Below are 14,697 nucleotides of genomic sequence, written 5' to 3' on the forward strand. Positions count from 1 at the left end.
CTACGCTACACAAGCACTTTATGATGCTTGGTGTTAACACTTGTGTATGTAAATCTGATGTTGGTAGTTTGTTTTCTTCTTGGAGATGAAATGTATGTGTGGCAGCTTAGCATTTTTTTTTTGTGTCCATAGTGTTTTGACAGTTGCAGTCATATTTTTGGAATCAAAGCACAGTGTACCGGAGCAGCATTCCGGCCCTGAATCTTATACCGGAACTGCGTTCCTGCCTTGAATCTTATATAGGCATGTGCCGGTATGAGATTTTGACGGTATGATAACCGTGAGCAAATATACCGCGGTTTTACGGTATCACGGTATAGCAATTATAGCTCCAAAATGTGTTATTTTGAGAGGTATGGGTTAAAAAAAATAAAAATAAAAAATCCGGGATTTTTTTATTTTTCAGAAAATATTTGCAAATTGGAACATATAAATATTATATTACAATATTATAAACAAAAAATATTTTAAATAAAATTAAAATAGATAAAACTTACAGACTACCCACAGCCACAGCTCAGGTTGCTCAAGATTGGAGTGAGAACTCAATTAAATGCTATAAAAAAGTAAAAATACTTCTAAATGAAATTGAAAAATATTGACTGTATTTTTTTTTTTTTTTGAGGGGGCAAAAGCTCAAGTGAAGTTTCGCCATTTTCAGCCACTGTGTCAACTCTAGTCTACATGTCATGCCTTTGTGTTATAAAGACGCAGATTTCATGAGTTAAAAATGGATAAGTTAAAATGTGAATGTGTAAACGTTTCATCTAAAAACACTGGGAGTGAGACCTCTCCTTGTCCAGCGAGCGTACATTTGTGCTTAGGGCAAGATCATCCGTCGCAATTAGCAATCTTTAATGTTATCCCTTTTCCTTCATTCAAGCTTGTTTCTCAGTGGCCGTGAGATTTATAACCCCGACGAAGTTGCTCTCCCGGCTAAGACTAGGCTAACATTCGTCTTTGTAAGTTTTTTTAGTTAATTTGTATTATAAATTTGAAAGGAAAAAGTGTGTTTTGTTTTGGGCGAACTTTTACATGGATGACTTCCTCACATTCTGTTGTGTTTGTGCTAATGAAGCTTCACACGTGTGAAATACTATTGTACAACATTTTAAAACTGTATATTCCAGTTACCATGATTTGAGACCTCCATAAATTAAAGAAAAGTACGCCTTTTGTTTGGAGTTTCTTTTTTGGTGTTTAGCAGAATAGAGTCAGTGACACACACACACATCAACAACCGGAGAGGGAGGGGTGAGCGCTGCCGCTCCAAGATACTTCTGGCTGCATTTTTGAGACTTGTAAAACAGCGAATACCGTACTACGGTATGACGAAAATTTTTGTGGTTTTGAAACCGTGATGTTTTCATACCACGGTAAACCTTGAAACCGGTACATGCCTAATCTTATACCGGAACTGCGTTCCTGACCGTTCTGGCCCACTTTCACCCCTGTATAATAGTATAATCATTGCCAGTCAGATTTTTCATAAAGGGTGTCATTTTAAAGCTATACTTACTGTAATGTAGAATCTGAATTCTGAAGTATGTGGGATAAAGTCCAGAAATCTTTATATAACGAACCTGACGTGCTTTTATTTTGAAATGTTCACCGGAAGCACATTTGCTAAACCGTTAGCCGAAAACTTAACACTAAGCTCTGTCATTTCATGTGTTTTTTTTTTTTTTAATGCAAATGCTGTTAAGCAGCGATTTTTCATGTTTAAGTGTCACCTTTTAACTGCAAGTTTGCATTTTGGAGAATACTGCCAATGTTTTATAGCAGGCTAAAGTAGGTTGTTCTTTTTCCCCATTAGCCTAAATGTAGCAATGCTAACCTTTACTGTGTTTAATATAGATGTCTCATTTTGTATGTCTGAACTTTAAATCTACAGCGTGTTGATGATCAATAAACATGTTACATATGTCCAACAAATGGACTCATTGCATATCGCGACAGGCTTTAGCAACTTCAACAAAACATGTCCGATGTGCATCTTCCAAAATTACAACTGGGTGACGGCGCTTTAGGTGTTCATTCACGTCCGACGTGCAGCCAAGCTTGGCGTTGAAGAGACAGGAAACAACAGTGTACCCTCCCTTTGTTTCGTTGGGTTGTTTCCCCTTCGTTTCGTTGAAATAAGAATGTTTTGACCACTCTGGTGTACTTTTTTGGCTTCGTGCCGGTTTTCCCTCTAGCATACAAAGCGTCCGACATTAAAAAAATCTCCCGACCCCCCCTTAAAAATTTTCTCCTCGGATCTACACAGTTCACGTAGGTCACCCTTTTTTTTTTTTTTACTTCAAAACAGCGAATTATTGCCGAAAGGTGATTTTCATGCCTGTTTAAACCAAAAATGCATTTTTACCTATTTTCTGCTGAAAGTTTTCAGTGCCTAATTTTTGGTGTCATCTCTAAAAAAAGATCCGAAAGTCACGTCAAATGAGTTCCCGTAAATAAGCATATGTCCAGGTTTGGCAGTTGAGCTACACAAAAAAATGACATCACATTGTTCATCCATTTTTTGGGGCGGTTTATTGAAAAGCAAAATACGCAGCCAGTTTACTTCTTCTTGGAGACACCCACAGTGCGACCGCGGCGGCCAGTAGTCTTGGTGTGCTGACCGCGAACGCGCAAGCTGCGGGGGGGGGGGAAAGACAACCGGTTGAAAGAAAGTGCGCTCCTGGGGTCAAAGTTCACAGACGGGTCGCCGAGGCCTTACCCCCAAAAGTGCCGGAGTCCGCGATGCGCTCGTATCTTCTTCAGCCTCTCCAGGTCTTCTCTCAGCTTGTTGTCCAGGCCGTTAGCTAGCACCTGCGCAGAGAAGGCGTCACCGCTTAAATCTGCGTTCAAACCGAACGGAATTTGCCACGCAACAACGCACCGCTCACCCTACGCCAAATGCAAACTAAGGGTGTAACGGTACATGTATTTGTACTGAACCGTTTCGGTACGTGGTGCCCGGTTCGGAACGGAGGCGTACCGAACGAGTTTCTGACTTAATGTAACCCTACTTTTCGAGGCTGTGAGTCGATCGGGTTGGTGTCTTTGTGTAGATTATATTTACTCCATCTTCTCTACTATAATGAGGATCAACACGGTAGGACAGTATAACCCAGAAACGTCAACGGCGCGACACCGTGGCTGCCGCGAGAACACCGTGAAACGCGGGCGTTAAAGTCAATCAGCCAACGCACACCAGTCGCAGTGCGGCCGCATGTTAGATGCGTCCCAGAAGCGGCTCAACACGACGCACGCGAAAAGAACAGCAGAGTTTATTACTTGACGCGAGATGCGGCCCTCCTGCTTCAATACTACTACCGGTAGCTAGGATCGGGCAGACTGGAAGTCACTCGTGTAAAAATACAGTGGATCCGGTTGATTTTCTAACTAATATGCAATCGTAACCCACTTTTTCATCATCATCAGATCTCTTGAGTGGTAGATCGGGGCACAGTTGACTTGTCTTTGTTGATTTACTGCCGTCTTCTCTGCTATAATAAAAAACAACACGGCCCTGTGTTGAATACAAAACCCTCCTACCACAACAAAACAAGTAGGAACTAATATTCACATAGGAACTAAAGTTATACACATAAAATATACAATACAAATGAATACTACATCACATTTGTAAAATATAAACACATAATAAAATACATAATAGCCCATTTAAATAAAATAAATTGAAATGAGCTAAAACACCTGTAATTAAATAAGAATAATACACAGATCCTGCTTACACAATTAAATTTATTAATTTCTGTGTGGCGCTTTAATTTGAGAAAATCCACCAAAAAAGCTTTTGAAAACCGTTCATAAGAACACAATGATTCATTGAGGCATTTCATTTGTAAAACACATGTTCAAAACTTTGTCATTGGGATTGCTTTTCTCTTTAGCACAGGACTTATTTTTTTCTTTCAGAAAGAAAGCTGACCAAAATGCGGGGTCTGAAAGGCAAATTGTTGTTGGATTATCTTTAAATACCCGCTACTTTTTGAGCAGAATTCCAGCTTTGTATAGGCTAATGTTCCTATTAATGAAAGCACAAAGGTGTGTAATAAACAGCTAGCACATTTAAATTTAGCATTTTGTTTTCTTACTGTACCGAAAATTAACCGAACCGTGACCTCACAACCGAGGTACGTACCGAACCGAGTTTTTTGTGTACCGTTACACCCCTACTGTTTTGTGTTCACAGTAGGGCTGTGGCTATCGATTATTTAGGTAATCGATTACTCCGATTAGTTCGAATAATTGAGTCATCAGATTATGAACATTCAATGCGTTGCAGAATACATTTTAGGAGATGTAAAACAAACAAGTGTATGCCTGCAGTAATATTTATTTTGGCTTGCTAAGATTACACCTACTAAAGAGGATTAAATGCGAATAAAAAACGAGAATTTGAGAATTTCTGCAAACTATGCATGATTGCACTTTCACTTCACAAAATCAATAAGTGCATTTGAAACTAAATTAAAATACCTGAGCTACAACAAAAGAACAATTAGCTAACTTGAATAGCTAACGTGCGCTAGCTTAAATGCTATAAAATGTTAACGTTTACAAAGTTCTTAAATCGTTCAAATATTCCCACACAAACTGCTAATTATACTTCTAAACTAAACGAATGAATAAACAAACAGTTTAGCTCAAAAGAAAGCATACCTTATGTTGGTCTGAACAGGGAGCAGCTGAATTCAGACATGAGTTATGGCATATTCACTGTTACCACTAGAGGGCACTATATCCACCCAAATTATTAAAACTAAAGGCAAGACTTTCAAACAAACCATTACAATGTCACTAATAAAACGAATCCTCAAAGCAGCAAAATTTGATTTGCAGCTTTTTTTCCCTAATCGAATTACTCGAGTTAATCAATTAGTTGTTGCAGCCTTAGAGATGTCCACATTGCGATCATTGCAGCACTAGTTCACACAGACCTTGATGTAGGCATGTGCCGGTATGAGATTTTGACGGTACGATAACCGTGAGCAAAAATACCGCAGTTTCACGGTATCACGGTATTGCAATTATAGCTCCAAAATGTGTTATTTTGAGATGTATGGGTTAAAAAAGAATATTTTATAATTTTTTCCATTGAACAGGATTTTTTGTTTTCAGAACATAGTTGCAAATTGAAATATGAATGTATTGTTAAAATACATAAATTATCAATTAAAAAATATATATATTTTAAATAAAATTAAAATATAACAGACTATACCCACAGCCACAGCTCAAGTTGCTCAAGTTTAGAGCAAGAACAAAATAATTTCTATAAAAAAAGTAAAAACTCTTCTGAATAATTTTTTAAAAAAAATGTATACTGCATAATTTTTTTTGAGGATTGAAAAGCTCAAGTGAAGTTTCGCCATTTTCAGCCAGTGTCAACATGATGCCATGCCTTTGTGTAAGGAAGAACAAAGAATTCAAAAGTTAATAAGTTAGTTAAAAATGTGTAGTTAAAATGTAAATATTGTTGTGGAAAGGTTTCACCTAAAAAAAAAAAAAAAAAAGAAAATCATTGGGAGTGAGACCTCTCCTTGATCCAGCGAACGTGGATTTGTGCTTAGGGAAAGATCATCTTTCCTCAATTAACGATCTTTGATGCTATGCCTTTTTTCCCCTTCATTCAAGTGAATCGAGCTTGTTTTCTCACTTTGCGGCTGTAACACTCGACGAAGTTGCTCTCCCAGCTAAGCCTAAGCTAACATTCGTCTTTTATAAGCTTTTAGTTAGTTTGTATATCGAATCTCAAAGGAAAATATGTGTTTTGTTTTTGGTGAACTTTTTCATAGTGCTAATCTGTTTAGCTACTCACACATGGAAAAATACAATTGTACGTTTTAAATGTATTCATTTTGTATATTCCACTTACCACGATTTGAGAGCTCAATAAATTGAAGAAAAGAACGCCTTAAGTTTGGAGTATTTGTTTAGGGTTCGCTGGCTGTTTAGCCGATAGTCACTTTCACACACAGCAACAAACGGGATGGGGTGAGCGCTGCCGCGCCACGCCACTTCTGGCTGCATTTTTGACACATGAAAAATGGCGAATACCGTACTACGGTCTGACGGAAAATTTTATTGGTTTTGAAACCGCGACGTTTTCACACCACGGTAAACCGTGAAACCGGTAACCGGCACATGTCCACCTTGATGTCTCCAAAAGTTGTGAGTTGGAATTCAGTTTCGTAAAATTACAATGTATGACTTCTAAGGCTGCAACAACTAATCCATTAAATCGATTAATAAATTGGTTGCCAACAAATTTAATAACCGATTTTACCCGGCATCTGTGAACAGTCCCGTTCGGGCCCTTGTTTGAGTGTAACGTGATGCTGAACAACATTCATTCGCCACTCTCAGTCCAAAAGGGTTGGAATGTCTAGTAGTGCTGCAACTAATGAGTATTTTTAAAATCTATTAATCGGACAATTAAACGATCAATCGGATGAATTACTTTTTTCAATTACCTTCACAGTATAACAAAGTTTTTTTTCGGCATATTGTAAGTAACAATGAAGACAGAATGGATGACTATTTCCTTAAATATTATTACAGCTTCCTGACAACTATAGTCTACAATTGTGCCATTTTAAATACAAAAAAAATGTTAAAGTTTATAAATAAGGTTCTGAGTATAAAACAAACGAATTTCTCAGACAAAAGTCCTGTTCATCAAAATAAAAATGCTGCCCTTTGACTTTTTTTGTGAGCAAAGAGTTGATATAAAATGTGTCAATGTCATTTATTTTCTTCAAACAAATTAAACAACAATAAGGCTGCAACAACTAATCGATTAAACCAATTGATAAATTAGTTGCCAACTTATTTGATAATCTTTGCCGGTAGCTATGAGATGTCCCGTTTGGGTCCTTGTTTGTGTGCAAATCTGAGGCTGCGCGTGTGCCAGTGATCAGAACAAGAGAGAGAATTCACTGTTTCAACTGCTGTTGGGTTGCTGCTGAATCAATAGTATTACCAAGTGTCAAGTTAGATTGTATTTTGTGTTATTAGATCCAGTGCGCCCCTGTCACAGGTGAGTAAATGAAGCCAATTCTATTGTCTGTATTCTTTGTTGATGAGATGTTACTACTTAGCACGGAGCGCTAAGCTAGTTAGCGATTATGCTACTTAGTGGCTTAAGTGTCCATTTGTATTGTGTTTTCGAGAAGCATATTAGCACTTGAGCTATTGTTAGATAGCAAAGTTGTCTCATTTCTTTTTTTATAAAGAAACCACACACATAAACCCATTCACATCCCAGCTTATAATCTCTTTTTAATACAATCTGTGAATTGTCATAGAAGCGTGCTTTAGATTTGGATTGGATTTATGAACAACCGTTTCATCAAAAAAGACTTTACAATCGAACAATAACAAGTGCTATTATTCTCCAAAACACAATACTAACGGACACTCAAAGCAACACCAGCAACCTTTTTCAACCTTTAAAAAATATTTTCATAACATTTTTGATATCTCGACTGACAACTAGTTGAATGACACCACTTTTATATCCCGAGGTGGTCTGTATCGCTTTCACCGGCAATAATCAACTTTGATGAGGGTGGCAGGAACACCACCACACACACAAAAAAACTACAAATGTGCTGACTGCTTTACCGTATACGTCACTTGCCCCTTTCCTTATTTGTTACAAAGACGGAAGTTGATGTGAATGCTTTCGCACGAATTCTGCAAAGACGGCAGGGCAACAAAAGAGAAGTTTTGTCAGAGGAGACAAAAAATAAGGAAAACGGCTCAGCGCACAAACAACAATTGGCTTCATTTACTCACCTCTGACAGAGGCACAACACTTCGTAATATTATTGATTCGGCAACCCAACACCAGCGAACTCTCTTGCTCTAATCACTTGTGCGCGCTCGCAGCACCACATTACACACAAACAAGAACCCAAACGGAACTGCTCATAGCTGCCGGCAAAAGTCGATTATCACATTAGTTTTAGTAATTTTTTAATTTAGTATTTATTTTTAGTAATTTATGAATCGATTAGTTCAGTGGTTCTTAACCTTGCTAAAGGTACAGTACCCCACAAGTTTCACAGGTGCATTCACCAAACACTGCTGAATTTCATAATAAAGTTTTTTTTTTTTCTAATTCAAAACCGGGCAAGCTAACATCTAATTAGTGTTCAAATTTGTTCGATTTCAAATTTACTACAAATAATTATTTCCTCTTTTTGTTTTCTTGTCTACTTTCTCATCTTATTGTCGCATCCTTGCGTCACATCCTATTTTCATGGCGTAAAATGATGCAATTTTTAAAAAACTATCTTCCCAGTTGACGTCTGTAGGTCTGTTATACTTCCTCATACCAAGAGCCAGTCAACTAGTGCTGCAACAATTGATTAACTCGAGTATTCGATTAGGAAAAAAAGATCCTAATAAAATTTTGCTGCTTTGAGTATTCGTTTAAGCGGTGTTGTAATGGTTTATTTTGAAAGTGTTTGCATTTATTAATTTGGGTGGATACGCTGCCTTCTAGTCTGCCTCATTTCACATGGCTGAATCCAGGTGCTCCCTGTTCACACCAATATAAGCCGTTTTGGTTTGAGCCAATTTTTTTTTTTTTTAAATGCATTCGTGATTTAGTTTATAAGTATATTTAGCCTGTTTTTGTGGGAATATGTATCTGAACCATTTGTTCAGAGCATTGTAAAAAAAGTTGGCATTTTATAGCGTTTAAAATAGCGGACTTTTGCTACGCAAGTTAGCCAATTTTTCTTTTGTTGCACATAGGTCCTCATTTATTTATTAAACCGTCTGAGGTTCAGCTCAGGTAATTTAATTTTTCATGTTCTTATCCGATTAATCGACTACTAAAATAATCGATAGCTGCAGCCCTACAGTCAACCTTCCACTGAGCAAACCAATTTCTCCTCCCATTAGATAGAGGACTAGCAGTTGAAAGAAATGGAATAAAGCCTGTAAATTGATGTCAAACAAGTCCAAAAACCTGGTCTAAAACGGCACTTTGCCTAGATTTAGTCAGCGTACAAAATAGGCATCTGCGTTTCTTAACCTTCAGTGAACCGCTGAGGCTTACTCACCGAACCCCAGTTAAGAACCATTGGATTAGTTGCTGTGGCTGTATTGTGAAGGTAATTGAAAAAAGTGACATTTATCCAATTAATCAATTAGATGTTTACATTCACTTTGTTAGGAAACCCATCGCGCAACGTGGAAATAACACATCTCATCTGAACTTAGCTTAACAGCTCCTCCACAGTGGGATTCCCCTCCGCTCGGCTGGTTTCACTCACCTGGCTGAATTTTCCATCCTTGACGTCCTTCTGCCTGTTGAGGAACCAGTCTGGGATTTTGTACTGGCGAGGGTTCTGCATGATGGTCACCACTCGCTCAACCTGCAAAAGGAGCAGAATGCCGGTCAGCAGAGTTCGGAGTGTCGGGGGACGGACGCGCGGCTGGCTTACCTCCTCCTCGGTCAGCTCGCCGGCCCGCTTGTTGAGGTCAATGTCCGCCTTCCTCAGCACCACATGGGCATAACGTCTGCCCACCCCCTGACGACAGAGGTAAAGTTGTCAGCGTCACGGGAGGAGACCCTGCGGCCGTCTCGGCGTGGTATTGCTCATACCTTGATGGCAGTGATGGCGAAGGCGATCTTCCTCCGACCGTCAATGTTCGTGTTCAAAACACGAAGAATGTGCTGGAACTTCTCAGGGATGACCAAAGACTGTACAAACCACAAAGCAAAAGTTGTCACACTTTGAGAACTATTTATTAACACTCAATTCAATGTTCATCCATCAAATTTCAATTTAAAGGGTTTTATTGGGGCCATAACTAGAATTGATTACCTTTTACACTCATTTTGAATTCAACACACTAGCAGAAAGTGACCCGGAAATGCCCCTGTACCAACAGGTGGTGTCCTGGAAAAGCCCTAAACATAACCTAACCCTTCAAATTTCAGTTTACAATGAACGTAATTTCGTTTGATTCTATCGCATGAGAAAGCCCGTTCATGGGGATAATCACTTTATCTTCTTAGCAGTTTTATTTCGATGACGACTGCCATGTGGCTAGTCCTGTGTATTTCTTGAATGTTTTCACAACAACCGCAACTTTACAGAGCACATGAAAACACAAGGCAGACATTAACGCTTCCTGTCCGTTCCAACATCCTATTTAAGCAAACAACGAAGCATACATTATTGTTTTTACATGTGACGGACAGGGAAACCGAGGCAGACATTGCTACATTAGCGGCATCGACGTCTGTAAACTCGCTCTTAAAAGTCAGTATATTTGCCCTCATTGGGAAACAATTCAGCTTCTGGTCGGCACAAACACACAAAACGCAACCCTAAAAGCCTCCCGGAGGACGGATGAACATTAATTCACAGTGGATGGCATTAGATTTGAAACGCTAAGGGAGATTCTCACCATCTTGAAAGCTTGTTCCAAGCAAAGAGGAAGTGACGACAATCTCGGGGCGGGATGACAGCGATGAAAACGGAAGTTGGTCCCTTTTTTTAAAAAAAAAATTTTTTTTTTTTTTTTTTTTTTTTTTCATTTGTTGTGCATACAACTATCTATTCATATATCATGAGTAAAAAATTCTGGAACGTGAACGAAAAATTCGGGTATTTTCCCCACCTTACGCTGACGTCATATTTACAATGGCGGAGGCTACTACGGATGTCATCTCCGCGGAGAGGACGACACAATCAGCTATGGCCTACTTTCACGACGAGGTGACTTTTAATCCTCTCACTCTGGCTTCAATGGTGTTCTGTGGCGGCGCCTTGTCCTTTTTTTTTATCGGACTTTGGGCAGCAATCTTCTCCGGAAGTCGCTAGCTTCCATTCATTGGCATGAGGCTGACACATTCACAAATAAATGATCGCATCGTCTTCGAACTGTTTACTTCATCAGTCCCATCTCACTAAATTGATCTGTAAGGACATAAGACATACAGAGTTAAATCTAGCAATGTTAGGATACCGGAAGTAAACAATGACAGCTATGCAAGCGACGCATAGTCGTCCAACAACTTCCAACGATTCTCAGTTTCACTATAAAAGACAAAGTTTGTATGGTTTAAGTGGAGGCGATAACCGAATTTTTAGTCATGTCGTGAACTGTTTAACTCCTTGGCTGCCATTGGCGGCGATCGAGCAAACAGAGTTGATTAAAAAACATTTTTACCTGTTATGTACCGATAGCAAAATTCTTGGCCGAAACCGAATATTGGAGACATTTGGCCGAGAGGCCGAAACATATAGATGCATTAATTTATTTATTTATTTAATTTCATTATTTTGCAATTAATGCCCTTTGCCTTGAAATTGGCTCTACAGCCCCGGAGGCTCAAGACATCGATTTACAGTGGTACCTCAACTTAAGAACGTCCCAAAATTTTCAGTTTAAGGCATGACTCAATGGGAAATATTGCCTCTTTTTAAGAAAAAAAAATCAGGATACGAAAGGCAAAAATACAGCATAGCAGCGATGGCTGGTATTAGCAGCTTCCATAGTTTACTGAACGTAGCATACTTGGGCTGCTCTGCTATTGGCTATTGCCCAGCATCTTCCTGGCAATTGGCTAAGAAGGACCCCTGCTGTATGTGTGCGGTAAAGAGAATAATTATTTCCACCCCTTGAGATTTTGCAAGTTCACCCACTGGGGTAGAGGTCTGAATTTTCATAGAAGAATTATTTCCACCCCTTGTGATTTTGCAAGTTCACCCACTAGGGTAGAGGTCTGAATTTTCATAGACGCATTTCCACTCATAGAGACATTGTCTGAAAAAAATCCAGAAGCCACATTGTATGATTTCAAAAAAACAATTTATTCGTAATTTACTGGGGTTCATAAGTATTTGTACCCCTGAGAACAAACACTGCTAATATTTAGTGCAGAAGCTTTTGTTTGCAATTACAGAGGTCAGATGCTTTCTGTAGTTCTTCACCAGGTTTTCACATATGGAAACAGGGATTTTGTCCCATTCCTCTACACAAATTTTCTCTAGGTCTGTCAGGTTTCGTGGCTGTCGAGAAAATTTCAGGTCCATCCAAAGATTTTCTATTGGATTAAGACCTGGAGACTGGCTAGGGCACTTCAGAACATTATGCTTTTTACGCAGCCACTCCTTGGTCAGCTTGTCTGTGTGCTACGGATCATTGTCATGTTGAAAGATCCAGCCACGACTCATCTTCAAGTCTCTGACTGAGGGAAGGAGGTTGTGGCTCAAAATCTGACAATACATTTCACCATTCATCCTCTTTATACAGTGCAGACGTCCTGTCTCCTCGCCGAAAAGCGCCCCCAAATCATGAGGTTTCCACTTTCCACCTCCATACTCATACTGGTCAACCCGAGGCCGTTGGCAATCTTACAAATAGTGACGTATGCCCTTACAAATTGGTGAATAATCTTACAACGTTGTATTCAATTTAATTCAATTTTATTTGTATAGCCCTATATCACAACAAGGTTGTCTCAAAGGGCTTTGATCTATAGCGTGCAATATGAAACAAAAATAAAACTGTTTTTAAAATAATATGAATTTATTGGCAATATTCTATCATATAACCTAGTGCAATCTGAGAACAATCAATATGGCGCCCAGGCTGTGGAACCAATTACCACTTACTATTAGACAGGCCCCCTCACTTACGGATTTTAAATCACGCCTTAAAACATTTTATATTTCTTCAGCTTTTTATGTGCAATGACAGTTTATGACCTCGTCTTTTATTTATTTTATTTCATGTGTTTGTTTTATCTTTCAAAGTTGACTTATTTTGCTGTGTTATGCTATGTAAAGCACTTTGGTCTCCTTGGCGGATTTTTAAATGTGCTATACAAATAAAGTTGATTGATTGATTGATTGAATATCTTCAGCTACATCATGATTACTAAAATTTAACCGTGACTGTTGTTGTAAATGTATGTAGCACTTTTGGCAATTTCTGTCATGTCTTGATGGCTGCACTTCATGGCACTTCAGCTCACAATTCAGTTTGACTTGAAGGTAGTTTGTTAGTGTGACTAATTATAAATTAAAAAGGCCAATTGTCAAAATGAACTTACCGATGCAATCTTTGAGCCAGGGAACATTTCTTTTGCTAATTCTGAGAAGTGATCAGCAATAGTTGCGGGCAAATTGTGTTCGGCAACAAATTGGCAGAATAAAATCTCCGCTTTCGTCACTTTTCAGTCTGCAGACTTCATCTTTATGACCAGTGTTGTTAATCTTACTTTTAAAAAGTAATTCATTACAGTTACAAATTACTTCTCCCAAAAAGTAATTGAGTTAAAGTAATTCGTAACTGGTGTTACCTTTCATGTTTTTTTTTTTCATTAAAAAAAAAAAAAAAAAGCATAGTAACGTTGCGTTTAATGTTGTGAATCACCTGTTAAAGTTGTTAAAATTCCTACCGTTTTTGCATTAGTTCCCTTCTGTCTACTTTCAACATGTTAAACAGTTTAATCATTTTAAGATAGATTCAAGTCAAGATTTTGCCGATTTAGGATTATTTTGGATAAAATGTTATTTAAGTTCGCTAGGAAGGTTCACTACAGCAGAGCCTTTCTGAGAAGTCTACTGCTTCAAAATGGCAGCTGTTTATTAACGCCGCCGTCTGTCATTTCGCATGTAGTTCTATAGGCATGTGATATCTAGGCATAGATTGTAGGCTGTCGGCCACAGTCAGGAAATATTGGAGCCACCTAGCCTAGCATCACGTTTGCTACAGCGTCACAACAAACACTCTTCTCTCTCAGGGTCGCTGACTTTTCTCACGTCATTCAACCAACGTAGTAACGCATCGTAAGGCACATTGTCTCGTTGCCGACACGGTGACAAAATACGAACGGAGAAAAAAAAGTACAGATTTTGAACGTACGGCGTACACATTTAAAAATCAGTGCTCACTTGTACAAATTACGCCAAAACCGTGCAACTTGACAGGTATGCATACTTTACAGTGTGGATGGTGTTCTTGGGATTGTACTTATCCTTCTGTTTCCTCCATACACGACGAGTAACGTTTGCACCGTAAAGTTCGACTTTGGTCTCATCTGACCACATGACTTTCTCCCATGACCCCTCCGCATCATTAAGATGGTCTCTGGCAAACTTCAGACGGGCCATCACATGTACTGGCTTCAACAGGGGAACCTTCTGAGTAATGCGTGATTTAAACCATTTCGTCGTAGTGTTCTACTGACAACCTTTGAAACTGTGAATCCAGCTCTCTTCAGGACATTGAACAGCTCCTGCAGTGTAGTTCTGGCCTGAGCCCTCACTTTTCTCATCACGAGTGATGCCCCATGAGGAGAGTTTTACATGGAGCCCCAGTGCGAGGTAGATTATCAGTCATGTTTAGCCTTTTCCATATTCTAACAATTGTTGCTTTATTCTCACCAAGCTGCTTTTCCATCCGTCCGTCTGTCCGTCCGTCCGTCCGTCCGTCCGTCCATCCATCCATCCATCCATCCCCCCACCCAACCTGCTCCTCTGGCGGAATCCCGAGGCGTTCCCTGGCCATCCGAGAGACATAGTCTCTCCAGCGTTTCCTGGGTCGTCCCTGGGGCCTCCCGCTTTCCAATTGTCCCATAGCCTATTCCAACTCTGAGATCAACAGTTTTTTTCTCTGTTGTCTTTCGAAAGCTCTCTGATCTTT

At 39.2% G+C, this 14,697-nt stretch overlaps 2 protein-coding genes across 2 annotated transcripts in view; one reads left to right on the plus strand and one right to left on the minus strand.

Moving 5' to 3' along the window:
- Positions 1 to 2,509: 2,509 nt before the first annotated feature.
- Positions 2,510 to 11,281, minus strand: rps18 (ribosomal protein S18). Its single transcript, XM_057827292.1, has 7 exons — positions 11,215 to 11,281; positions 10,450 to 10,532; positions 9,638 to 9,736; positions 9,477 to 9,563; positions 9,306 to 9,407; positions 2,723 to 2,814; positions 2,510 to 2,638 (listed from the first exon to the last, which is right to left on the minus strand). Exons 1-7 carry the CDS (start codon positions 11,264 to 11,266, stop codon positions 2,563 to 2,565), a joined length of 591 nt encoding a protein of 196 aa, XP_057683275.1. The 5' UTR covers positions 11,267 to 11,281; the 3' UTR covers positions 2,510 to 2,562.
- The window catches only part of vps52 (VPS52 subunit of GARP complex), a 40,425-nt gene continuing 36,325 nt past the window's right edge, over positions 10,598 to 14,697 (plus strand). Inside the window, exon 1 of the mRNA XM_057827290.1 lies at positions 10,598 to 10,760. Within this exon, the coding sequence (XP_057683273.1) occupies positions 10,686 to 10,760 (75 nt within the window). The 5' untranslated portion in view covers positions 10,598 to 10,685. The remainder of the gene's footprint in view (positions 10,761 to 14,697) is intronic.

Source organism: Corythoichthys intestinalis, chromosome 22, assembly GCF_030265065.1.
Source record: "Corythoichthys intestinalis isolate RoL2023-P3 chromosome 22, ASM3026506v1, whole genome shotgun sequence".
NCBI lineage: Eukaryota > Metazoa > Chordata > Actinopteri > Syngnathiformes > Syngnathidae > Corythoichthys > Corythoichthys intestinalis.